At 41.2% G+C, this 27,970-nt stretch overlaps 1 protein-coding gene and 1 non-coding gene across 2 annotated transcripts in view; one reads left to right on the top strand and one right to left on the bottom strand.

Annotated features, from left to right (window-relative positions):
• The window catches only part of vash2 (vasohibin 2), a 45,490-nt gene extending 17,598 nt beyond the window's left edge, over positions 1–27,892 (bottom strand). Inside the window, exons 1-7 of the mRNA XM_031308320.2 lie at positions 27,170–27,892; positions 25,663–26,109; positions 13,253–13,341; positions 12,453–12,509; positions 10,191–10,265; positions 4,134–4,371; positions 3,911–4,054 (exon numbers count right to left, since the gene is read on the bottom strand). Of these exons, the coding sequence (XP_031164180.1) occupies positions 3,911–4,054; positions 4,134–4,371; positions 10,191–10,265; positions 12,453–12,509; positions 13,253–13,341; positions 25,663–25,986 (927 nt within the window). The 5' untranslated portion in view covers positions 25,987–26,109; positions 27,170–27,892. The remainder of the gene's footprint in view (positions 1–3,910; positions 4,055–4,133; positions 4,372–10,190; positions 10,266–12,452; positions 12,510–13,252; positions 13,342–25,662; positions 26,110–27,169) is intronic.
• Positions 8,729–8,801, top strand: trnat-ugu. The gene has a single exon. It is a non-coding gene; the product is annotated as a tRNA-Thr (tRNA).
• Positions 27,893–27,970: the final 78 nt, after the last annotated feature.

Here is a 27,970-nt window from a genome sequence, read left to right as displayed (position 1 = left end):
AAAAGCTCTGATGCTGTACACTGTAGAGTGCGGATCGGGCCGCATTTTTCTGTCCGAGCCCTTCCCGCGTCCGACAGAGCCGTGACCGAACCCGGCCCGAGCCCGACAGGCATTAAGATATTTTTTGTCCGAGCCCGAAACAGTTAGAATCTCATTTTTTTTCTCATACTAATGACACATGTACGTTTTTTTGTGTGGAAAGCTTTTATTAAGCAACTGTAGGAAGGCATTCGGAAATGTCAACAGATGAGGCATCAGCGCACACGGGGCAACAAGTGCACGTTAATAAGCTGTTAAAATGTTCAATGCCTTATCGGGCTGATGTGACCGAGCCCGACCCGAACCCGAACATCATTCCGAACCCGGCCCGGCCTGTCGGGTACCGCCGGGCTCGTTTCGGGTATCCATCCTCTAGTACACTGTACGCCACCTGCCCAGCACCAAACAGCAGGCAAAATGAGCGACTAGCTGGGAAGTGGAAAAAGTTGGACATCTAGCTCCTTAAGAGCCAGATATTTTTCTCAGGAGTTGGTGGAGACCAAACCAGAGCTAAAAATAAGAGTGAATACTGGAGTTTTATTAAGCAAGTGACTTTAAGTGTCTTAAATGTTTGCTGAATATGCTTATTAAATCTATAAGACAATGTTTTGATTTATGGTTGCTGTGTATCTGTCAGCTTGTTTTTATCTTTTTCTGCCCCGTGGTGCCATAAATCATTATAAATTAATATATGTTTTGCTAATTAATCAAATAATCCTATAGTCAACAGAATCTCAAATTGTGATGAAATGCCAATAACAAATTCCGTTGAGCCCACTGTGTCATCTTCAAATTGCTTGTTTTGTGTCATGTACAACAGTAAAAATTCAAAAAAGGTATTCAAAATGCAATAATATAAAATAGAACAAAAGCAGCGAATCCTCACACTTAATTAATTGACTAATCGTTTCAGCTCGACATGGATGATTTTAGAGTCATTGCTGCCACAAAATCCATGGAATCATTCACCCAGTGAAAATGGTTAAGTGCAGCACACATGCTGGTTTTCTACACCCTCATAAACATCTTCAGGCATTTTAATGTACAGAAATGATGCTAGCATGGCCCCAACAACACCCACTGCTGCTACTCAGCTGCAGGACAGAAAGTGCAACTGTGATGAATGGGAGCCCAGAAACAATCCGACTGTGAACAAGTTATTAAAGTTTATTTAGATAGGGACAGATACAAAAAACATAGATAAGCTTAAACAGTCATCTGATGTATGTATCATAATGTTTTTAGCTGAAGCTAATTCACGACACTTGTCACTACTTGGTTGAAAATAAAAATACAGATTAACATGATTAAAAATAAGCTAAATGAAATAAAATGGAATGAAATGAAAAAGGAAAGAAAGTATACAGTGAAAGCACAGTGTATACTTGGCAGAGAGTCTGGTCTGGCAGAGAGTTCCATAATTTGGCCCCTTTTACTGAAAAGGCAGTTTGGGCAAATGATGTTCTACGGAAAGGGATACTACAACGCGCGCGTGTGTGTGTGTGTGTGTGTGTGTGTGTGTGTGTGTGTGTGTGTGTGTGTGTGTGTGTGTGTGTGTGTGTGTGTGTGTGTGTATTAAACAGCAATTTGAAGCTATCATTAAGATCTCAGTGGGAGCAGAAAACTGCAGAATGAACATGGATGGCAAGTTTTCCCGGACACAGAAAAAGCCAGGAAATGGCTCATATTTCACAGCTGCTCAGGTCATCACATCATGTGGTTCCGTTAGATATATGAGTCTGTGTGTGTGTGTGTGTGTGTGTATTTGTGTGTGCGTGTGCGTTTCTCACCTCGCACGTCCTACAGCCTTTTTAAGCCGTATGCTTTAAAATGACTTGAATTTTAAACCATGACATTTTATATCTAGTCCTTGATGCAGTAGTCTGGTAATGGGTTACTGTGAGTTCTTCACAGACAAAAGACACATTTTAAAGTCTGTACTTGTGAGGCCTGTCAATGACTTGCTGTAGTGCGTCCCATAAGCCATAACATAAACCTAATGTTGACCTAAGACAGCCCTTTAAAAAAGAGAGAAGAACAAACTAAATGACCTCACAGTCAAATTTAAAACTCGACTGGGTCCCCTAGATGTACATGAGTAGCACAAACACACGTTAAAGTCCGTAATTACCTCACATTCTCTGGAGTACAGTAGAGATTATACTTAAGTCTTACAAACAACTACACAGCTGACCAGAGTCTGACTTGTGTCTCCATGTCTATGTGAGACAGCTGCAAACTCGCTGACCTACATATCTTGCTGACATGGAATGCAGTCCATATACCGCTATCCAACACCAAGCACCTCACAAACAAACACACACACACACAGGTTTGTGGCACTATCTTTGTGGGAACCCGTCATTGACATAATGCATTCCCTAGCCCCTTACCCTAACCTTAACCATCACAACTAAATGCCTAACCTTAACCCTTACCCTCACCCTAACCATAATCTAATTATATCCCTAATCCTACATCCAAGTCTTAACCCTCAAACAGACCTTTAAACTTGTGGGGTCCAGCATTTTGGCCCCACAAAGCTGTCAGGACCCCACAAGTATACTGGACTCCCGGTTTTTGGACCCCACGAATATAGTTAAACAAGCCCACACACGCACGCACACACACACACACACACACACACACACACACACACGTCTTCATGGAATTCCATGTGCTGCGGAAATATGCAAAATTGCAAAAAGAAAGGAGGAGTAAACCCACAAAAATTGACACATAAAAACCCAAGTGTTCATAAAACATTTAACCTCAAAAAACTCACTTCTCTGTGTCTGCCCCTCTTACTCACACACATACTCACACATTCCTTCCTTTCCCATCATGCCCTAAATAATTCCTGGCAGTTTATATTCCATGTTCAGCACAAAGGACATTACATCCATCTCTGGTCTCATGGACAAACATGATAAAGGTGTTTCCCTTCACTCTCAAATTTAAAAAAACAAAAAACACTGCAGCACTGGTTATGGGTGAATAAATAAAATCAGATTTGAATCACAGAAGGAAATGAAGGGTTAGGGTTAGGGAAAATCAATTTGGACCTGAATAACTTGCAGCACATGTAATACATGTGACCATGAATAGTAACTGTGTACAGTACATCGTGATGGTGTGTTTTCACTGTTTTTAAAAAAGGTCATATGTGGCCCTCTTGATCTGATTTGGAGAGACATTTTAGTCTTTTGCATTCAGCTATGAAATAACATGTCTGTATTGTATTTTGGGAAACAAACACTCCCATTAGTTGCACCACTAAGAACTGTTTTCTTCTGTCCCACTCCTGGAAACTGGCCAATGAATCCTAAACGGTCCTTTGTCCCCCTGCTGTGTTCAGTTGTTACCATTCTGGTGGATTTGTTCACTTTGTGCAGTCTGTATTTTCCTCTGCCTCTGGCTGCATTCTGCCAAGTTTCTTCTTCTGAGTCAGGCTGCACACTTACTTACTTACTCTCCTAACAAAACTACACTGAAGACCATAAAGGGATACTGTTATTAATCGGGGAAATTTAACCTTTAATTTACTAATATTTCTTTTGTGCACATTCATTTCTGATCCTGGCACATTCATATATCTTATTAAAAAGTATGACGTATATGATCATGATGTAGTTTGATTAACAAAGGTGGTCTGTAGATAATGTATAACCTCAACCGCTCTGAACATCAAGCATGATCAAATGTTTAGTGCTCTTATCTATATTAGGGCTTGCGATTCAGCCGAAAATATGTAATAGTTGGATTTCTTTTCCACGAAAATAGTCAAATTTTAAGTTTTTGGAACAATAAATCTGTTAAAAACTATGATCGAACCCTAGAGTGTATGTCTATGTGTGTGTACAGTATGTACCTTCATCCTCATGTCCCGTCCGTGTTTCTCCAGCTCCTTCCGCATCTCCTGAGCTCCCAGTCGGGCAGCATTCAGCACCAAATGCTTCCACTCGATTGGCTGGAAGACGTGGGGGTCGTGAGGCACATACAGGCCGATCTTCACCTGGCAGAAGGAGGGGGTTTAATTCTTCTTTTCCTACCTCCATATCTCCACCCCCTCCCTTCTTCATCCCTTCTCTTACCTTCTTCAGAGTGTGCTGGTATCTCTTGTAGGAGCTCTCGAACTCGGCCACCAGTTCTCCCAGTGTGCGGTGTGTCAGTGGTTTGTCCATCAGGTCCTGGCGCCGGCTCATGCCAAGCGATCCGTAGCGGCCGTTGCAGTAAACGCCCAGCACAACGTGGTGGAAGCAGTGGCCCGAAAACTGGGTCTTAAAGCTGATGGGGAAACGCTCGAGAGACGTCAGCCCGTTGGTCAGGTAGCTGGTCAACACACCTGAGTTAAGGAAGGATCTGGAGGGTTGTTTTTTTTGTTCTTGGTGCCATCTGAAGCGTTGTATATTTCACTGTATTGGATGAACTAATTTAGACCACTGGAGCTACACATTTGACTGCAAACCTGAAATACATTCAAGTACAAACCCCAGAGTGAAAGTGAAAGTGGATTTGTTTGAATTTGTCTCAGCAGAGGCAGCATAGCAGCTTGAGTCATGTGAAATTAGATTCAGTCTGACTCTCAGAAGGCCAATACTATGAAAATGCCACAGGCTAAACAGTGGCTCTGGGACTGCCACAGTTTGTGCAGCTCCTCCTTGTCTGACTGAATGTGCCAAGAGAAACAAAGACAGAGAGATAGCTAGAGAGAGCTATCTGGTGCCATCAGAAGCCTAAGAAAAATGATGACACATGTTCAGGGTATGCGTGTGTTTGGTTAACCTAGCGACTCAGTAGGAGATATGGAGCGATTATGTGCACCTCTTGACCTTCTCATTCCATTCTCTTTTCCATCTGCATAGTTTCCACCTCTTTCGTATCTTCTTTCCCTTCTCTCTTTTCCTCCTTTCCCACTGTATAACGCCTTCAAATCTGACCAATCCAGTTTCAAACCCATTTTCAATATTCAACTGACCCCAATCTCTTACTACGTATAGGTCATGTTTTGCAAAATAACTTAGCAATTCATATTGTATGTGTTTCAATTGTTTTCAACATAAACTTCAAGGTGTAAATCCTGGATTCAGAGAAAGAAAAGGAGACTTCTTTTCCCTGAAGAAGATTGACTGGAAACAGAACGAAACATAACGCAGAACTGACACAGAAACAATCAACTTGGCTCAATAAAATATGGATGCAAACAGAGACGTAATAACCCTTCATGGGCAGAGAAACGTGTTTGCAACATTTTCTGGGATTTCAGATTCAGTGCTCATTTCTCAAAAACTGGTCCACAAATGATAACTGAATGAGGTCTATATTTAGTCGGCTGTCATGCTGTGGACTGCACAGCTTCTCAGAGTTCAACACGGACAGGGATGCAACTGTAGCAATCTGTGCAACCACACACACAAACACTGAGATCTGGACAGTATCTTTCTCGGCATGTAGCCCACCATCTGCTCCGTTCTGTCCATGGATGCTTGCCATTGGCCAGACCGCCTGCCCGTCACCTTCAGCAGCCGGGGAGCAACAGCACTGCTGTGTTTTCATTAAATATTCACTAAGCTCCATGAACAAAACTAGACCACTGATCACACACACATACCAATGTGTATCAGCATGACTGTGTGTGTGTGTGTGTGTGTGTGTGTGTGTGTGTGTGTCTCCATGCTGTAGGGAAGCCCACAGTGTTAAAGGAGAACACATACTTAAATAGGGAAGGTTATATATAAATACCAAACTGTATGTATCGTGATTTGTTTTCGCAACGATTTATAAAATCGATTCTTTTCCCCAGAATCGATTTTTTTCTTACCAATGATTGACCTAAATATTTTATACGGTACCACTGACGGCGACTACATCATATCCGTTTCCAGCAAAACAGACAGGAAGGAGAAAATGCAGAAAATCCATGTTATGTACTTCTTTACAAATGAAATAAATGTCAGACTGGCTGACTGCCATGTGATGTGCATTCTTTTTAGAAAACAATTAGTTTTTAGAAATGTCTCCTAATATATTTTCTCTAAAAGTGTATTATTCAACTTTTGTTTTTGTAAAAGAAGGAAAAGAAAATCGCAACACTCAATACTAATAAATGACATTGTCTGTGTGTATGTTCATGTCATTTTCTGTTATACATGTTTTCTTTGTTTTTCCTATTTGGAAGTTTATGTCATTTGAGGTAATGTTTCATGTATGTCTGTTGTTGTTGTTGATCTCGTGTATGTTTGTATGTATGTGTATGTCCTCCTTTTTCTATGCGAGCCACCCAGGGATGCACAAAGAATTTCAGCCTTGGCTGACAATAAAGTTGTATCGTATCGTATCATAATTCGCAATACAAATCGAATCGGCACCAATGTATTGTGAAAAAAAACACGAATCGGGACAAAAGCATATTGTCCCAGCCCTAGTACGTTGGCCTAGTGAAGGAAGAAACCATTAAAAGCGCCCTTCCTGCTTTGCCATTACCAGTTTTGAAGTGATGTGTGCTGTCTAAATAACTAAATCTAATGTAAATTCTTGGAGTACACCCGGCTGTGAATCATGGTCTAACCAACATGCCCTGCATTACAAAACATACATATCATTTATCAAATGTACAAATAAAAGTTTGTAATTAAACGCACAGCATGTAATTTCTGAGGCTGGGATCTCTCAATCAAAACAATAACAAAAGACAGACTTTGATGACGTTGTGAAGTTGCATGGGATCATGGGAGTTGTCTTCATTGTTAAACAGACATCAGTGCCAATGAAAGTCTATGTGGCCTGACTCAAGCAAATATAATGTTAACGGACGAGTTAACTAGCCAACATTAACTTGCTAACTTTCCATTAGACGAGTCATCTACCCATACAGCTACTGTGGTTAACGTTATGTGGGAATTTAATCCTGGGGGTAGCCCAGAGCCATTATACATGTTGGAAACATTTGGGAGAATGTAAGTAAACAACCCAACAAAGTTATACCATAGGTCTAGTAGGTTTTAGACATTTTAATGTGGAAATGTTACATATTATACCTTTAATATACATGTGTAGTTTGGTGCCTTGAATGGGTTGAACAGGTCAGTACAGGAAATGAACAAACTGTTAAAATCATTATGTATGTAGACTGACTAACAACTGTAAAGAAACACAATGAATCAAGACAACTGAGCACACCATTTTTTTTTTTTTACAGTATGGATCATTGTCTTTGCTAGTAGTTATACTGTGAAAGGCCAAAAAAAGACATGCATGCAAACACACGAACACTATGGCGAGACGGCTATAAACAATGATTAACAACATGTCTGGATGCTAAATGTTCATGTCTGAGAGGAACTTGAGTGACAGAAACACAAAGACTGTACATTAAGTCTGTAGACACACACAACTCACCCTGTTCCTCTTAAAAAGTTCAATATTCCTTATCTAACTATTCTATGTTTGAGAGGCAGAGGTAAGAGAGAAACTTTTTCTATGGATGTAATACAGATCTAATCCACTAGCTTTTGAAATCCACTCTCTCTGTCCCTAATCCTTTCCCTATTTCCATCCCCATGTCGCTGTCTATTTCTCTCTCACCCGCCCTCGCCCCCCTCTCCTCCTCGAGTTTCTCTCTACTGTACATTCCCTTCCTTGCTACATTTCAAAGCGACGAGATTCAAGATAAGAAAACACTGGAAAAGGCATAAAATCATCTTAATGTGCGGTGCCTTTTTACTGAGAGTCATGTGCTTTCCTCATCGTCAAGCAAACTGCAGGCTATTCATTTCTTTAGTTGCCGCTCGGGGAATGGTCTTGAAATACGGCCAAAGGTTTGTGGACACAAGTCTGGGGCTGTTGTCATGGCTTGCGTTAGGCCTCAATAGTTCCAAATAAAACATACTGTCATACGCTTTTTAAAGGCCTCGTGCAGCCTTAATTTATTAGATTTGTTTACTCTGTCGCATGTTGTTACTTTATTTTGATAAGTTCTTTAGGAATACGTTTGTACTTTGTCAGTACTCAACTTCTTTGTACTCTAGCCTTATTTTGCAAAACACTAGTCACGCTGGTTAATACAATGAGACACCGAGTCAAACCCACTCAGTGAACACACCAACCCACACAAAGAGCTGGTGTGAACCGAGATGAACCCTGAATATCCTGGAGAGAATTCAGATCACCGTTAACAGGGAAGGAAAGGAACCAGCGGCAGAGGACAGACCGAAGCCAGACACAGAGACAAGAAGACAGACAGCTCCAACTGCCACAAGCAACAACAAACACCCCTCCTTCCCCATCACTTTTCTGTCTTTGCTTTCTATATCTTCTCCTGTCTCATTCTTTATTATTTATTATTACTTACAAACTGTTTTGATGAGTATCAGACATATTAAGCATATGTACATAATTTTTTTAGGTGAATGTGTGGGAAAGGAGCTAACAAGATTATATTGCAATTTAAAATGAAATTAAGGAGATTTAAGTTTTTCCAGTTTTTCAGTCCCACTGGGTCATGTTATTTTGTTTTTGGACCATTTAAACGGACTCTGGAGCACAGTGAAGGATCTGCATTCATTAAGTCAATGACAAAGTCAACTGGTTAGGCCACATTATCCTAACAATACTCAGTATGTAAACAGGGTGTGTCCTACCCTGTGATTAACATTTAAAAGATAGGCCAGTCACCTAACAAACCAGGTAGGGCCTCATAGCTCAGTGGTTAGAGCACTGGTCTTGTAAACCAGGGGTCGCGAGTTCAATTCTCGCTGGGGCCTGACTCCTTTTCCCTCGTGTAAAGGTGACACTGCACTGTCACTCACTGGCATGAATGTAAGTCAGTGTGAGGTTGTTTAAAAGGCAAATCACCAACACTGATAGAATGTCTTCACTCTGTTCCTTTTCTCACTCCCTCGGGCTCATATGTTCCTTCTATCCTTCGCCTTTATATTAGTTTTCTGTTGCCACTTTTTCAATTTCCCTCCCTCTCGGCTCCTTTCATCTGTAGGCTAAAGCCAGTCTCAATTAGAGTCACTGTCAGCTGCCACCCAGACAGCCCTGGAGAAAAGCCACTGTGAAACTAGTACATGTGAAACTGGACCATCCATTCACAGAAAGAGAGAAATCTCTCATGTGTTGACATGCCAAAATCCCCAGAAACCACAGAACCCTTTACACCACACACACACACACACACACACACACACACACACACACACACACACACACACACACACACACACACACACACACCAATCCGACCCTTTTACGTCCTGTAGTGTGGCTGATTGTAGTTAAACAGAGCTTAGTATCCTGTTGAAAAAGTGTTGATGATGCAGTAGAGATCTCACCTTCTAACTACAACGCTGATTAAAGAAGTTTGCCCAAAATAAAACCCAAAAGGTATTAATTTTTTACCTTGACATCAGCATTTGTAACAATTATGTACATGATGTGATGACAGACACATTTGTACTGTAGGTTGTCACATACAAGTCGCAGTTTAAACGAAGCAACTATCAGTAAAGCTATGTAAAATCGAAGGTGTGAACACACAGTAAGATTGCATCCACGTACGCACAAACCGATAAAAAGAGCTCCTAAAAACATCAAGGGCAACAACACGCACAGGAAAGAGTCAACTTCAACAGATGTTTGGCCCCGATGGCTCCGTGTCAAGATATAATCACTAAAAGCCACCACTGAGTTGTTAAATGGGCCTTTTGTAGTCAAACCAGAGCTTCAGTACCACTAGAGCATAATCAGGCACAGTTGAAACTGTAGAGGACCAAATCTGTTGAGACAGAACACAACTGCAGGTTGTCTAGAAACTAAATGTCGAAGCCTTTGTAAAATCTACAGACTGCTGCTTTAATATTTAAGCTCCGACGGATGATACTAAGCTTGTGAATTGTGTGTGTGTGGTGGGGGGTTAGACTTTGAAGAGGGCTTGTTGCCAAGCAACGCGGTTCGGTAAGAAATGGAAAGGGTGGCGGTGGTGGGGGGGCATTAGAACATTTAGAGCAACATGTCTCATTGATTTCACCCACAGATGACAAAATAACCTTTCGGCTCAGTGCTCGGTGTGTGTGTGTGTGTGTGTGTGTGTGTGTGTGCGTGTGCGTGTGCGTGTGTGTGTGTGTGTGTGTGTGTGCAGGAAAGGATACATTCCCAAGATGACGGCTTCTAGACATTTGATTGGCAAAGACTCTCTGATCATCTCTCTTGCTGTCTCCATTAACCTGGAGGAGGAAGAGGAGAAGATGAAGAAGAGGAAGGGGAAGTGAGAGGATGAGTGAGAAGAGGAGGAGGAGCAGAGCACAGGGAGAGCAAAAGAGGAGCAGCAGGCGGGAGGAGAGGCAGACAGGCGGTTAGAAAGAAAAGAAGAGAACAATAAGGGATAAGTTGACAATATGAGGGAATAAGAGGACCAAAACAAAGAGTTTTGATATTTTTCATTTTATACAGAGATGGCCATGAGTTAGATGGTACTTTGTTACACATCAAACTAACGTATCTATAAACCTATGTTATAATAAGAAACATAAAGCCGAACACTGTAAATGCTTTAGTGTTATGCAATGTTTATTCATCTCTACAGACTGAATCACAGTGGTGTCACGCTAACACAAAAATCACTTCTGGGTAGTTGATTTGAATTGCGGAGATACGTGAAATCTGCAAACTTGTTTATTTCGGTTGTCATACCTGCAACGTTTAAAAATATAAACTTAAACATGGAGGTCCGACCTAGCTGTCGTCTCTGCTGTGCTTATTTTTTGTACTGTGTTGCTTTGCTAGCGTCTTTGATGAACCAAATCTATCTATCTATCTATCTATCTATCTATCTATTGGGTGGGGTCATTTTCTTTAGTCTGTGGCCCAACAGGTAGATTAACTCTCCAAGCTACTAAACATTAGTCAAAGTGTTGACATAAGAAAGCATCAAAGATGCATTTTAGATGACTGAGATGAGAGTATATCCATTCCTGTTTGCTCAGCGCACTTGAATTGTATGTACGGGACGCAGTTTTCTACCCGGAAGGTATTGGAAACAAACATTGGGATTGTGTCTATAGATGAGGTCTCTTTTCTTTTCCCACTTCTTACAGAGAGGTCACATTTCATGGTGTTGGTCCCCCTGCTCAATGCTCCAGCAGGTTGCCTTTCATTAAAGGTCCTATGACATGCTACTTTTTGGATGCTTTTATTTAGGCCTCAGTGGTCCCCTAATACTGTATCTGAAGTCTCTTTTATATAGGCCTTAGTGGTCCCCTAATACTGTATCTGAAGTCTCCTTTATATAGACCTTAGTGGTCCCCTAATACTGTATCTGAAGTCTCTTTTATATAGACCTTAGTGGTCCCCTAATACTGTATCTGAAGTCTCTTTCCTGAAATTCAGCCTTGGTGCAGAATTACAGCCACTAGAGCCAGTCCCACAATGAGCTTTCTTTAGGATGTGCCATTTCTGTGTCTGTAGCTTTAAATGCTATTGAGAAGGAGAGAGGGGGGGGCAAGGTGGAGGGTGGGGGTGTGGCCTTGACCAGCTTGCGGCCAGGGTTGTAGCTCTATTTCCTCATGGGTGGGCTAAATTCTCTGGGCAGCTGTGGGTGGCGGGCAAAGCAGAGAAAGGGGAGGTAACCTTTCTCCTTACGACGTCATAAAGGGAAGATTCCAGATCGGCCCATCTGAGCTTTCATTTTCTCAAAGGCAGAGCAGGATACCCAGGGCTCGGTTTACACCTATCACCATTTCTAGACACTGGGGGACCATAGGCAGGCTGGGGGTAAGCATATTAATGTTAAAAAAAACTTTTCATGCCATGGGACCTTTAAACTAACTCATAAGGTACTTCAGTACTTACAGAAACTAGTATTGTGTGTATGCATAAGAAATATCAATGTTCATCAAAATGAAAACACAATCTCTTCTGATGTGTTTTTTTTTTACCTTGATTAAAACAAGATCTCCTCCATCAGATGCTTAGAAAATGACATCACTATGTCGACATTATAACCTGATGACTGGGAGTAACCAGATTAGGCTTGGAGTACACCCAGTAAGATTAGGCTAAGGACTTGATTAACACATTTACAGTAACCTCCCCTCTTTAATAACCCAAACCTTCATGATTTCTTGTTGTTGTTTGTGAGTTTGTATTTACAGAGCCTCTAACGCAAGTTTGTTTACTTGAAAGAATATAGCTTTTACTCACTATTGATAGCCATGTCTATATCAGTGTAAAGAAACATTGCTTTCTTTTTGGTACAATTTTTAACACTTTAACACACTTTTAGCACATTTAAGTTATGCTCTCGAATGCCCACATAAAATCTAAATATGAAAACTTTTCTAGGTGTGTTGATCTGATTATAATTAAATTACAATGTCATTGCATGTTCCAATTTAAAACTGCAGTTCACTTACCCACACAGTGGACGGCTCTTCTTGATTTCAAAGAACTGGGTTCCTGTGTGGTTGTATCTGATAGAAATGTTAAGGACAACAACACTATGACAAAGTGCTCCTGAAGTTAGTGTCACGCTGCTGTCTCGATAATTTAAAGTCTGTGGGAAGGCCAAAGGTGATGAGACATAGACGGACTTCAACTAACAGGTGTAGCTCTCACCATGACATCTGTTGTCATCGAGACAGAGCGCATTTAAGTCCCGCCCCCACCGGAGGGGAAAAGAACTCTCGGCTCTCCATTGACTTGTATTGCGTTAAGGTGCCTTCTTGTCAATACTGTCTGCTAGCAAACAACAGAAAAATGCCTAAAAGCTGCTTTGTTGTGATATTCACTACCAACAATGAACCCATCACTCAAGTTTTTATAAGCTGTCGAACCGAAAAACGGGGCTTTTATAAAGACAAAAGTGGATACAGACGTGAGGAATCAGCAGAGAGAATGGAGAGACTGTGGGATCCTGGCACTAAACTAACGATATGCATGGCGTTACGTGTGTAAGCTTAACTTACAGAACTATAGTTAGCCTAAAACTGACATTTGGATATCTGACTTGGTAACAAAACGCTTTCTGCAAAAGTAACATTAGGCATAATGTTAATTAGCAGATGGAATTGGCGAGGAGGCACCTTCACGCAAGAAAAAGTCAATGGAGAGCGGAAAGTTGTTTTCCCCTCCAGTGGGCATGGCTTTCAGAGTATGGTGCGATGCACTGTGTCTCTATAGCAACACATGCTGTTTTCTTTGCATTAAAGGATACTGCAGAGCCTTCATGTAGTTCTGGATGGCGACCAGCCAATCTGGGACCGACATGGACGGTTTGAAGGTTGGGACTGAGGGGATAGGATGCTGCAGAGAGAGAGAGAGAGAGAGAGAGACATTTGCGAGCTGTTGTGACAAGAAAAGGACGTCCAATTGAATAAAACCACCATGACGACTGTCAATCATCAGTGTATTCATGCACTGGCCATTTGCACTGTGCTGATCCCTGTACAAAGACAAATACCTCGGAAATGTTTCAGTATTTGCACAGTTCTTACTTATTTGTCATTTTAATTGCACTGTCCCCACTTTTCTACTTTTATGTTAAGTTATCTTACCTTATCAGTATACATAAGACTTAATGTACATTGTATACTGAGACATGGGTTGATTTTGAAAGAGGCAGAATGAGTGGGAGCATAATTTGTTCAGTTATAAGTCTGTTATAGCGCTTTAAATATCTGTACATACGTATATCTAATGTTCAATTCTGTCTTTACATTTTATGTAAATTGATTTATATGTTTAATATAAATCTATCCTAATATTGTGTTAATGTTCATATAACTATTTGTGTTCTGTCCAAATATTTGGATAAATTGTGAGTTGATGCTTTGACAATATTTTTATTGTAACTTTCATTCCAATAAAGCCCCTTTGAATTTATATTAGAGAGAGAGAGAGAGAGAGAGAGAGAGAGAGAATTATCTCAAAGCAAAATTGACATGTGGTAATGTTCAAAGACATCTTGAAAAATCTGCCTTCTCAATGCCCCGTGACTCATTACAGCTCGTACTGCAGCTGACACTCACTGATGTTCCACCACTGCTGGAAATAATTTACACTGGCAACACCAGTCAACTATTTATACTACTTTCACATTAAAGAGCATTTTATTTAAAGCTGCAGTGCTACGTTTATTTAGCCAAGCGTGAAAGTGGTACAAGTCACCAGCTCACTCTTTCCAATCCACCACAAATCATTGCATCTGTTTAAAAAGTCTTTTCTTAACAGCAGATGAAATCTGCCTCAGGCTTGGTTAGCTCTTTTTAATCAAAAACTTGTGTAACGTTCTAGTGTTCTGTGTTTCTAAAAGCTGTTACAGATGCCATCAGGCTAGGGCTGGGCGATATGGAGAAAATCAAATATTGCAATATTTTTCACTAAATACCTCGATATCGAGACGATATTGTAGGGTTGACTATTGGCGCTTTCACAAAATATTTGATGAGAATGAGATTTGTGATAAATAATCATCAGTAATGTGGATATAATGACTATCCAAAACCTAAGACGATATCTAGTCTCATATCGCGATATCGATTTATACTGATATATTGCCCAGCCCTACATCAGGCGTTTGTTTAGACAGGAGACCAGTAGACAACTTCTTGCAATATTCAATATATCTTTAAATTTCTAAATTCGCAGGCCATTTCATTTTTGCAGAAAAATCTGTTCCTCGTCAAAATGTTATTCCTTAGGATTAAAAAGCCTCTGAACAACATTTAGAAAACAAGACAATACTACTACACAGTCCCTCCAGAAAAACGCTATTATGCGATTGCATAATTCAACGCATAATCAGCCAAAGTCCGCATATTTATGCGGGGGCCGCATTTTTTCAAATACGGCGCACTTTCGCCGCATAAATTACAGATTTCCGCGCAAAATATGCGGGCTTGCATGATCTCATAATCCCCGCATTTTCGTTGCAAAAAAGTCACATATCTTAGCAGAAAGTTGAAAAATGTTGCGTTTATTTCACACAAGAGCAGCCATTTTCCCCTGTTGCCATGGGAACGTTATGAAGTGACGTAATTACGCAACGTGAACATCATCGAAAAGCTGCAAAACCCCGCGATGAAGTCATGATGAAACTTCCCTGGAGAATATGCAAATATCCCGCATATTCCATCGCATTTTTTAAGAAAACGTGCCGCATAATCAAGGATTTTTGCCCGCGACAATCAAAAAAACTACTCATTTTTCTGGAAGGACTGACTACAGCTACTATGACCACTGATTCCACTAGTGGTAGTTGTGGTACTAAAAAAAACAAAACAAAAAAGCCCTGTGTATTTGATCTGTATAACACAGCTGACAGTGAGCAGCCCCATGAGATAACATGGTAAAGAGACGGATGACACGTGACATTGTCTCTATCCCAGAATGGTGTGGTTGTGTGGTGGTCACCACCTTAGACCGCTGAGGCCAACAGACACCCATATGTGAGGAGAGAGGCCTGCTGCGGCGCTGCTGTTTCGGCAGCCGTTTCACCTCAACGACAACCACTTGAGAGAGGAAACCGAGGTCACAGATGTGGCTTCACAGAAGCACACGACCACACCGGCAGAGAGTGAGTCAGACTTAAACACAAACAGCCTGTGTGCTGTGTGTGTGTGTGTGTGTGTGTGTGTGTGTGTGTGTGTGTGTGTGTGTGTGTGTGTGTGTATGCGCGCAGGAAGGGTGAACTATAGCAGCAGCCTTATCATTTCCTGTGGGTTTCTGCATCACTGTTTATTTACAGCACGAAAAATAGAGCTGAGGAGGAAGACAACAGGACAAAATGGACGACGAGCCCTGATGCATGTTGTGGGATTTTTGGAAAACTGGGGCATGTGAGATCTACCAAAAAAGTAGGCCTATTTATGTAAATAAACCATTTATAAAATGTGATAGAATCTGCTTCTTTTTATACAACTTACCCCACACACGTAGTTATGGTAAAAGTACACACATACATTACGGACATGTATGGCAGGGGTGTCAAACATATGGCCCATGGGCCAGAACTGGCCTGCCAAAGGGTCCAATCAGGCCAACTGGATGACTTTGCAAGTGTGAAAAGTGCATAGATATAATGAATTACAATTCCAAATTTGCCACTTTAACCTTAACCTCTTAGAAATTCTGAGTTTTTTCTTGGAATATTACCCCTCTCTCCCGGGTCCGTAACATTTTTTTTCCTACAACGGCCTTAGAACGCTGTCGTAGCAGAAGCATCTTGCATTTGCCAACATCAAGCTGACAAGAAACCTTGTGGCAGATAAAGTTTCTGATCTTTCTGGAGTGGTTTACTGTTCTGGCCCACTTGAGATCGAATTAGGGGTATGTGGCCCATGAACTATCAGCGCCGGCTGAGCGTGTGTGATAGGACCTGAAAGATGGTGAACTATGCCTGGGCAGGGCGAAGCCAGGAAACTCCTGACGTGCAAATCGGTCGTCCGGTCACACAGACCTCTGTAGTGAATTTGCAGCCATAACCCCGAAAAAGGCCAAAATAGCCAATTTGGCTCTCTTTCTCTTCATTCTTCTCCTCCTCAGCACCTGCTCATTAATGTTACGGCTGCCATCACACAAACATTTTGAAATAAAAGCGAAAAGTGCTGACTTCCTCCATAACCTCCCTAACTTTAGTGCGACAGCGTGCTGCGTCTGATGTCATTGTTATTGTTCTTTTGCGCATGCAGGTCAGTTCACACTAGAATCTGATATAGGCCACATTTTAAAAGGTAATGTGAACAGCCAAACAAAAAAATCTGATCTGAGCAAAAAAATCTGAATTAAGCATTAAGACTTGCGGTTATGAACGTAGCCTAAAATGAGTTGGACCCCCCTGATGTATGGGATTTAATCTGTAGTCAGACATTCAGGCAATTTGTACATCAGACTATCACTACTCAGCCAATAAAGAAGTTATTAAGCCACTCAACCACTCGTTTAGTACAAACAGTAGATCAGCCTTTAAACAAGCAGTCAACCTGTCTGTCAGTCATTGAGATAGTAAAACAATCAAGCAACTGGTCATTCAGCCCATAAACCAGTCTGCCAGCCAGCCAAGACCAGTAAATAGCTGTTTTTACAGCCGCATAATCTCCCATGTTGTAAAATCCACACTAAGGCGTAACACACTGGCTGCATCAGCTGACACACACACACACACACACACACACACACACACACACACACACACACACACACACACTAAAGCTGCTTTCTGCTGGGCCAGGGAGTGAGATGATGGGTGATCCCTCACTTTTATCCTCCTTCCCGTCCGTTAGATAGAGCTGCCACCATCACGTTCAGCGCATGAAGTCGACACAAAAAAGGCTCCAACAGCCATAGCGCATGCTGCTGACTGCATTCACATTTTACAAAACATATTTACAACACAACCACGGCGCCTTTTAAAAAAGAAGAGAAATTAGAAATATAGCATGACAAACTGCTGCATTTTAGCTCTCCACAACCCCAGAACTGTTTGAGAGCAGCGCCGGTGAAAAGTGAGGAGTTGGCGTTCTTTTCGAGGTGTCAGATAAATGAAGGTGCACTGCTAACGTCACCCTGGGAACCAGGAGGCTGCTAAATGGCTAAAACGAGGCAAGTCAGTTACGAGTAGATGTGGGAATCACAAGAGGCCCAACGATACAATATTATCACGATACCTATGTCACAATACGATATTATTGCCATTTTAAACATATTGTGATATAATGCACCTTTTTCCAACTTCAAATTACGCCCCTAAAGTCAAACTTTGTCAAGATCTGTTTTATCTGAAAAGACAAGTTTCTCTGTTCGTTCATCTCACTTCAATTTTATTGCTGCAAAATGGGATTGGACTGAAAAAATAAGTTAAATTCTCACGTGCAATTTATACAATAAAAGATCGATATTTTCGTCTGTGTACTCTCTACAGTATTGCCATGGAAATGACACCTCTTCATTAAGAGATCAGCTGGGAGAGCATCACTTCATAGTAGAGCCCAACCGATTTATCGGCGGGCCGATATTATCGGCCGATATTAGGCATCTTCCAAACTATCAGTACCTGCATTTATAATGGCCGATAAATGTTTTTTTTATATTCATTTATCAGAATCATTTATAATGACAAATAAATGATTCTGATATATGAATATTTTAAAAATAAAATAAAAACGGACGAAACCCCCTTCGACTATGTTCTGAGTGTTGGCGTTGCATAGTCTGTCCACCAGAGGACGCTCTACAACCTCCCTGCTGGCTACACTCATTGATTTTTATTTTGTTATTGTGTTTTTGTTCAAAGGACTTTAAGTTTCATATCTTAAGTTTGTATTGTTATACATTTTATTTATCAGAACTTTAATATATTTTGATGTTCCTCTGTTCTGTTGAGACAATAAAACAAACACGTTTATTTTTAAACTGCATTATCATATTATTTTAGTGAGGACTCATTAATAACTAATGTTAGGGAAATTTGTTTATGTTTTTTAAAATATATATCGGAAAATATCGGATTTTTAAATCACCATATTGATATTGGCCTTAAAAATCCTTTATTGGTCAGGCTCTACTTCATAGTACCAGTTTAGACTGGTATTTAATCTAGATCTCCTCTCCCCTTTCTACTTCACCTTTATAGTTAACTCAAATCCCTCCCCCAACACCTTACCCTCCCCCTTTGTCTCTAACATCCCGTCCTCCATATTTTATGTTGGGCAGTCCTCCCTCCTCATCACATCCAATATGCTTTACATTTTTCTCCCCGGCTCTATTTTTTTCTCACACTAGCTTCCCACTCCAGAGCCCGGAGGCAGGCAGGCTACCTGACCCACGCAGCAGCAGAGGAGACAGAAACCAGAGGGAATGTAACCAGAGACACGGAGATATAGCAGAGAAGATGGATGACTTATAGTATCGGTTATGACCTTCCTGGTTTTTGAATTTTGAATTGTTTGAAGGAGATGGGGGAGTAGAAAGTGGTTAGAGAGAAGAAAGAAAAAAAAAAGTCAACGAGATTAGGCAGCGCATAACAAAATCAATAGCCTGACAAGCCTGACCCACATCCAGATGTTGGGTCTGGGAACTCCCCATTGGCAGGGCTCAATCCGAGGGGCGGGATAAACGGTTGTCATTCAAATTCCCTCTGCACACAATAGGATAGCGCTACAACCAAGCAGAGCAACGAAGATGGTAGCGAAGCTAGTTGATAGATTAAATTTTTGCCGTATCCGGTCGGCAAAACTCTGAACACATCTTCCTTTTTTAAGAATGACTTCAGTGCCGTTCTTTGTTCTTTTCTCAAAGAAAAGCTTAACTCCAAGTCTTCCAGAGTCGCGGTCAAAGCCGATTCCAAAGACCGCTGTTCACCAGCAGCGGCAGCCATCTTCTTGGTTTTCAAGTAGCAGGGAATTCACGCGGAATCGTCGCAACTCTGCCGTCATTATGTTAAACCCGCCCACCGACTCTATACACAATGTGATTGGCCTGACCAGAATTTGGTTTTTCCAGCTCGCAAGCCAACGGAGAGTTGCTAGACTGACCCTGGCTGCAAATTACATTTGCTGCTGCTAGGGTGCGTCTAGATTTCTAGGCTACAAAATCAATACAAGGCTGAGGAGAACACAATTAGGACGTTGATTGACTTTTATGAGTGTCAATGTGTAAAACTGGAAACCACCGAGCAAGGGGGAGAGAGACAGGCTGTACTTCCTGCTAACAGGATATCTTTAGAGCGGGACCACACCAGCAGAGAGTGAGTCACACTAAAACACAAAAAGACACTTCCTCTGACACACAGACAGCCTGTGTGCTGTGTGTGTGTGTGTGTGTGTGTGTGTGTGTGTGTGTGTGTGTGTGTCTCTCTGGCAAGAGACAGCTGAGAAACAAATGATTAAGCAGTCTCTTCTTGTGATCCTCTTTTTTTACTTGGTTGCACAAAAGGGGACTTACACTACTTCAGTACTGACAGCGGTACTTGTATCTACTGCAGGACTTCATCACACTAAAGAACACCTTCTGGAAGATTAATGCTGTAGTCTGTAATTCTCTGACTGAGAGAACATCTCTCTTAACTAATCCATGTTGGCAGGCATCCATGAACATAAAAGGGTCCAATCCAAAGCAGGCCATTCGTATCCGGAACTAAAACAAACTGACACAAGCTTCTGCAGACAGACATTTACAAGATGTACATTTCACCAGCCCTGATTAACTGTGGGATGTATAAGCCCGTGGGTGCGTTCTGATCGTCTAGTAGTTCCCTGTGAAGTGGACTGCATAGGGTATTCCGCCATGTTAAGTAAGAATCCAAACCGCAGGGAGCAAACACATCTCAGTTCAAAAGGGAACTGGGAACTGTGTAGGGAACCACTGAACAAGGGTTCATCACTTCAGCCTGACGTTCACACGCAAGATTACCCATCAGTCAATGCGCCTCGCTAAAACGACATTGTACATCTTGTGAATGAATCACAAGTTACATACATTTCAAAAGAATACGTTTTGTAACGGTATCAGTTTTTGTTTCAATATTTTAGTTCAGTATTGTGAAATTTCCACAGTAGTAGCAACGTAGCCAAGGTGTTTACGTTACCGAGGCAACGCATAGAGGAAGTGATATATAGAGGAAGTACTTTTTACTTCTTGTACTCTACATCCCACTCCATGTGTACTTTTCTTGATATTATGTCTTATTTGTGTATTTGTATATTATGATGATATGTGCCTATATGTATATTGTTGTCTCTATTGTACAGTATGTGTCTATATTACTATTTGTCTATGTATAGAGAGTTAACACCTACCAAAGTCAAATTCCTTGTGTATGTAAGTATACTTGGCCAATAAATCTGATTCTGATCTGCATTGGTGACATTGCAGGGTGTTGGTAAATGCTAGATCAGATCTGCTAGGCGTAGTTAGGTTTAGTAGTTAGGTTTAGGCATGAGGAGTGGGGATTGGTTAGGGTAGAATACAGAATAACAGGGTAAGCCAATCAGAGGCAGAATAAGGCAAAATCAGGGCGGGCCACGAGGGACGTCATATGACGTCGACACGTCTAACGGATCCGATCTAGCACCTACCCAGGGGGTTCTGAATGGAATTTTGTCAAAAGAAGTTCCCTTAACCGACATTCCCTGAACAGGGAGCAGGGAGTGAGGAGAACTGTTTGTGTACACTGGTCCAGTGGATATGACACGTGCCTTGGGTGTGGGAGACCCGGGTTCGAATCCCACTGCGATACATCAACTTGACAGAAAGACACTTAACCCATAGTTTCTCCAGAGGTGTGCGACCGCTGACATATACAGCTTTGGATAACAGCGTCAGCTAAATGTAATGTACACTGTGGATCAGAACACAGTCATATTCACTAAGATGCCCCATTTCCCCAGCTGTTCTCATTATACTGTATGTCTGAACTGGTTGCACTGTTGCAAATGCTGAAAATATCTAGTTTAAACTAAATCTGTTAACCCCAAAATAAAATCCTGTTGTCATAGACCGAGCAGAAACATTTTAATCCAGAACAATGGAACGACAATGGATTATGGAAATGAAAAAAAACTTTTATCCTACTTATTTGGTGACAACATATATTCTACTGTACTGGTAGTTTTAGTTCCTGCTCCAGTCCTGCTCCTGTCCAGTGATCTAGTTAACATGTAGCACATGAGATACAACCGCTGATGACAACACACACTCACGGTCAACCAATTCCAAACCTGCCTTGTTTTGTTTATGGGGTCATGTGTTTTATTTCAAACATTCGACCAGGGAAAAAAGTGTCACAAATGATTTGAAAATGAATAATGGCAAATTACAGAACTGTTTAAAAAGGTTGGGGTTTCTTGTTTTGCTTTGACAGATAATCTTTGCTCAGACGAGTCCTAGCCAGTTTTGTTTCCCCAATTAAAAGTCCATTACGTAGTCCAGTTGGTATCCCGAGATTATCCACTTCCCAGATTGTATTAGAGGGATTATTTGGTCCCTGTGCCAAGACTTCTATTCTGTAAATGAGGACACAGAGAGTGGCAGCATGCGCTTACTGACGATAACAAAGATGTACCCTGTGTTGAGTCTACCTGAGGCTACCGCATGTTTGCATTTTGAAAGTAACCTACAAAACCTAAAGCTACGTGCACTTTTTTTAAAACTGTATCCCAGAGCTATCCATCAAACATCCCCCAAAAACTGACCTGGAGGCTGAAATACAAAGACAGTGTGTCTCATTTGTTTGTGTTAACTCTGAAAATGTCTAATTTATTGCTGTTAAATGTTACACACAGCCGCTGTAATACATTTCACAATCACAAAAAAAAAAAAGAACTACACCGGAAACATCTTATCGTATCACACAGTTTGTACCCAATAACAAAGTGATACCTCTTCTCTTTCACATTATTTCAAATAAATGACCCAGTTAACCCTTCTGGGTCAGTGTATCAGCTATTGTATCTGTGGTAACCACCTGCTTTCACAATACACACACACACACACACACACACACACACACACAGAGTCAGGTTGCATATTAACAATACTGCAACATAAGCTAACCGACGCCTTAGGTGCATGCATATATACACCCATTATCGCAAAGCGATTCAAAGCAAAACAACCTAATTTAATAATATATGATGTTCCGAGTTTATTTAATGAGAAACAAGGTACCTTAGTTAGAGATAAAGTGAAAAATAAACCGACTTACTATGACGTCGTTTCAACAATTCTTACTTTAAAATAGAGCTTAGTTGCCTTTTTGTTTGACATACCCATCAGTAAGTCATCATGTAAAATAATAAAAAGCATTCGGTTTTCTGAAAACATGATTATAAGTGGAGCTAGTAGTTTGTCTTTTTATTAACAACATCACTGTCCCAAAACCTTAAACTGGCTGATACTACTCTCACACTCCTACAGAGATATACTGCGTTTTCCAGACTTCCAAGAGGCTTTACAGCTGGCTCAAACTTTATAGGACATATTTCTGAACTGATACGTTAAATCTGAAACAATGATGACAGTCTTCTGTAAACAAGTGGCTTATGTGTGTGCATTCTGAATGTCCAGTTTCTCTATGCTGATGCGTTTGTTTGTTTGTGTACACATGTCCTTCTGTCCAGAGAAACCGTATGGGATTTCGGTTCTGCCAGCCAACCGGGTCACTACTGACCACATGGCCAATTAGTAGAGCTAACGACCAACCAGATTCCCTCCTCCACAGTCTGAAACACAACAATCATTCATCCAAATCGCAGATGGGAAAGCTATGAGGAGAATCTGGGCTGATGGGCCTCAGAGGCAGCAGACAAAGATGTGTATCACGCGCGTGGGGATGCCATTTCTTTCAGACTGAAGAACCAGTCATTCATATTTTTGGGTTTCACGGACTTCTGTCTCTGCTGCTACACAGAGAATGCTGCTCGATATAGAAGAAAAACACCAAAGGAAAGACACTACTAATACGATTATGATCATTTCTTTATCGATTCAACTGTTGATAACTTTTTTGTATTAATAGTCTAGTCTTTCAAATAACAGAAAATGGTGAAATGTGTTTTATCATTATTTCTCAGAGCCAAAGGTGATGTGTTTGTGTCATTTTGTCCAATCAAAAGTCAAAAACTGACAGATAATCAATCTACGATGATACAAAACAGGAAAAAGCAGCAAAATATTCACATTAAAGAAGCTCACCTGGTAGAGCGTGCGCCCCATGTACAGGGGATAAGTCCTCGCCGCAGCGGCTGCAGGTTCAATACCGGCCTGCGGCCCTTTGCTGCATGTCATTCCCTCTCTCTCTCTCTCTCTCTCTCTCTCTCCTTTATGCCTAAACTGCCCTATCCAATAAAGGCCTAAAAAGCCCCAAAAATAATAAAATAATAATACAGAACATTCTTTGTTTCACAGGAATTCTCTACAAGGCAGTCAGAGGTCAAGATCAGCTGTTTGCAGCACACCCCTGGAGCTACTTGGGTTTTATTTTTGGGGTTTTTAGTGACCCTTCGGCAGTGTGGGGAGTTACTGCAATTTCGGTTTGAACCTTTGTTTACTGTAAGAGGGTTTTTGATATGAAACAAGGATTTTAATGTCACTTTCTAACCCGCGTGTCATTTTAGCTCCTGATTGTTAACCGTCTGTAAGAAGCACGCGTGCAGTATTTGTCTAACCTAAAGAAAAGTTATGATTGCGCAAATGTGTGTGTATTTGAAGTGTGTGTTAAGTCAGGAGTCACAATAAGTCACATGCACTGTGTGACCAATCCAAAAAGCAGAATTAACATCACTTGACAGGTATGGCACCCCCAATTTAGCACACTCGTTGTCATGGTACTGTGATGCATTTCTGTGAGTGTGTGTATTCGTGAAACAAGAGTGTGAAAAAAAAAAAACAGATTGAAATCAACACCGAAGCCGTGTAACTGTAAACACACACACACACACACACACACACACACACACACACACACACAGCTAGTACGTTTTGCACTGTCAAGCAGACAGACAGATAATCTATCTGACTGCCTGAACCTGACTCATATCACAATCGTAATTTCCTCACTGGCGGCAGAACAGTACGCACACCAGAGGAGAGAACATCTGGAGGTAGCAATACATTAAGATGCCCTTTTGTTTGCAGGTACAAATACTTGATAAAAGCAAGATTAGCAGACTGATCGGTTGCTCTAGAGCTGCAACAATTAGTCAATTAATCAACTGTTTGACTCATTTACGAATCAAAATGTCAGGCATCTGCTCCTTCCAGCTTTGCAACTATGAGAACTTGCTACTTTTTCCGCTTTATATGATGTTTATAAACTGAATATTTCGGGTTGGAACAAAAAAAATAATTGTAAAAAAAAAAAAGGCCCTGGGCCTTTTCAGCTATATTTCTACGCTAGTAAACAGATTTGACAAAAAAAGGCAAGAAGACAACAAACAGAACTCCACATTGCAGGAGCGTTGGGCAACAATACTGCAACACACTTTATGGGAAGGGAAGTGTTTGTAAATGATGACAACATGTGCTAAACGCAGCACACTCATTAACGAAGATGAACACAGGTAAGTTCAAATGTCAAATGAATAATTCATCTATCCAGTAGATTTAAAAAAGGGGTTGACGAGTAGAGAGTACTATTTGTCAAACACGGTCAGCCTCTGTAGCATTGTTTTTGGTAGAAATGTAGCCTTTAAAGATAATAGATGTTCTCATTTAGTGTTATTTTGTCTACAACTTTAAACACTGAGGGATGAACTAGGGCTGGGAGATATGGCCTAAATCTTCTATCCCGATATAGCATGCATTTAGCATAGCATAGCGTTTTCTGGTAATTTAATAAATAAATAAATAGTCTATATACTGACTAAGTTTACATGCATGCACAAAAATAGTGTGATGTTGAAACAAATCCGCAATTCTTCAAATGACATTCCCTTAAAATGTTTCACAACAGATTTTCTGAGTAAATTCAGTTAGTATGTGCTTGTTATTATCAATTCAGACAAAGTAATTGTATGTCACCATATCTCGATATATTATTTCATCACGATATGATTCCATTGAAAGACGATAAATTATCGTATTGAATAATCGCCCAGGCCTAGGAAGAACCAATCGCAGTCGGCTTACCTTGGGTAGGTATGCAGCATTTTGTATCCTGTCCACCATCTCCTGACCCTCAGGGTGCACAGCAGCCACATGGGACCACATCCTCTCCCAGGTTACGCCTTCGATGGGAAAGCCGGACCGGTTAACGTAGAAGAGAACCCCTCCGTCCTTCTCCTCTTCCTCCCCAGGGGACCGGGAGCCATTGTTGGGGGGAGAGGTGGAGGAATCGTCCTGGGCGGTGCTGCAGCGGAGGAGGCAGTGCGAGCTGCTGCTCTTGGACCGGCCGTGCCTGCTCAGCTTGGCCGGGGACGTGCCGGAGCGGCTCGGGGAGTTGGGTCCCGTCATTGATCCCGGGAGGGTCAGGAAGAGGAGGAGGAAAAGTTAGGGGCAGGCGATCCTCCTCCAGCTACAAGAGCTTCTTCTTGTTTGTCAGTGCCGGACAGTGCATGTTGATCTTCCACAGAAAACCTGGCAGGGTAGAAAAAAAAACAAACAAAAACTTAGCAGAACACATTTTGCATCCTTGCCATTAACGTAAAAATGTCAATACACTTTTTGAAATAGATCCACAGTACAGGTGTATTTCTGTACTTGGTGTCAGCTCTAATATTTCCATAAAAGGTACAGTAGTGTACACCCCAAGAAGACCTGCACCTTTCCTATTTTGGAAGAGGAATGATGGCGCTACAGTGAGTGGAGTACGAAGCATTGTCAACCTAACTACAGATCCCTATAGGGAAGAAAAATCCTCCCCCAATGACCAAGACTGATTTCTTTTATAAAAACATGACATAAGGTGGTAATATGTATGACAAAAATCATAGTTAGCATTACATGTTGAAATCAACATTGAGAATCACACAAGTAGCATATGGCAGTGGTTTCAAAAGTGGTGTCTAGGGACCCCCCAGGGGTCCTCGATGGGGTTCCTCACAAAAAGGGGAATAATTTATTAACACTATAATTCCATCCATAAGTAACATAATGAAAGAATGTATGACTATTCAAAACTATATTAAAAAAAAAAACATATATAAGCAAAAATCATTAGGGGGTATTTTTAGGGGGCATAATTAGGGGGGTCTAATTTGTGCCAGTTTAGGTTCCCTTGAAATTAAAAAGTTTGGGAACCACTAGCCTAAGGTACCAAAGGTGTAAAATATACGATAAAGTACAAAGAATGTATGGTAAAATCAACAAGAAAATGCGAACACTGTTTTAGTCTGTAACGTTACAGTGATGCCAAAAGACTTACGTTCGCTAGAAATATAACGTCGACGTTATAACATTAGTTAGCTAGTCAACGTTACCCAACAGAACGATATCTCTATAAACTCATTCATGACTATCAAAAACATGCTAGTTTGTTTTTTAAAGTATTAAACTGGCAGAAAAAAAGAAACTTACTGCAGAAGGAAAGTGAAGGAGGAAGGAAAACTCGCTAACGTAAGGGCACAAGTTAATATCGAAATCATTATTTTTGAGTGCAGCCGCTGAAATATCCTAACCGTTATTAATTCAACCGTACCGTATTTTCCACCGGGGCTCCAATTTCAGATCAACGACGGACACTCCGGTTTAAAAGGCATTTGACTCGAAAAACAGACAGTGAGACGAGGTGGGTCTCATTCATACCAAGGCGGCGTTGTCCACCACAGGATGTAAAGTCTTGTTTTGGTTCAAGGCTTATAACTTCACCCCTTCTTGTACGTGTCAAGCTACCAAGTGCTAACAACCGGTGCGCTGGGAACACGGTCGTTTTCACTTCAAAGTAAAAGCAGTAGGTGTGTCGACCTTGCGTATTTATAAAATAAATACTACGAATCGTTGCAGCATACTCAGAAACCCCTCATGTCTTCCTTTGTGAGAAGTGTAAGTGTATCAGTAAAGGTATCATGTCAATAACTTCAACCAAATGAATCATTTTCTCGTCGGAGCTTTTCTTATTTTGGAAATATCATCAGGAAGTCCTTCTCTTTCGCTAGCTAGCTAACGCTAGCGGCTCTCATTGCGGGGCCGTTGCCTCCGACCACCTCAGTCCGGGAAAATGACCTCCTCTGTGCATTCCTTCTCGTAAGCAGCCTGCACGGCGCCTCGGTATCAACTATCTCCCCGGAAAATCCGACTCCATCTTGATGCAAAAAAAAGGCTTTTTTAATCACTCACATGATTAAATTATTGGGGAGAAAACGGACCTACTACCTAGTACTGTTCTCCCTGTATCTCTCAGTTGCTCGTATCCCAGGCAGCCACCAACGTTCGGCGGCATGTCATTGGTCGAGCCAACAAAGAGGGGCGGGCCGGAGAGGACGCTCTACCATAATTGGAA

The sequence above is a fragment of the Sander lucioperca genome, chromosome 19 (genome assembly GCF_008315115.2).
Source record: "Sander lucioperca isolate FBNREF2018 chromosome 19, SLUC_FBN_1.2, whole genome shotgun sequence".
Lineage (NCBI taxonomy): Eukaryota > Metazoa > Chordata > Actinopteri > Perciformes > Percidae > Sander > Sander lucioperca.
The sequence above is the reverse complement of the archived record's forward strand: the minus strand, read 5'-3'. Positions and strand labels throughout refer to the sequence as shown.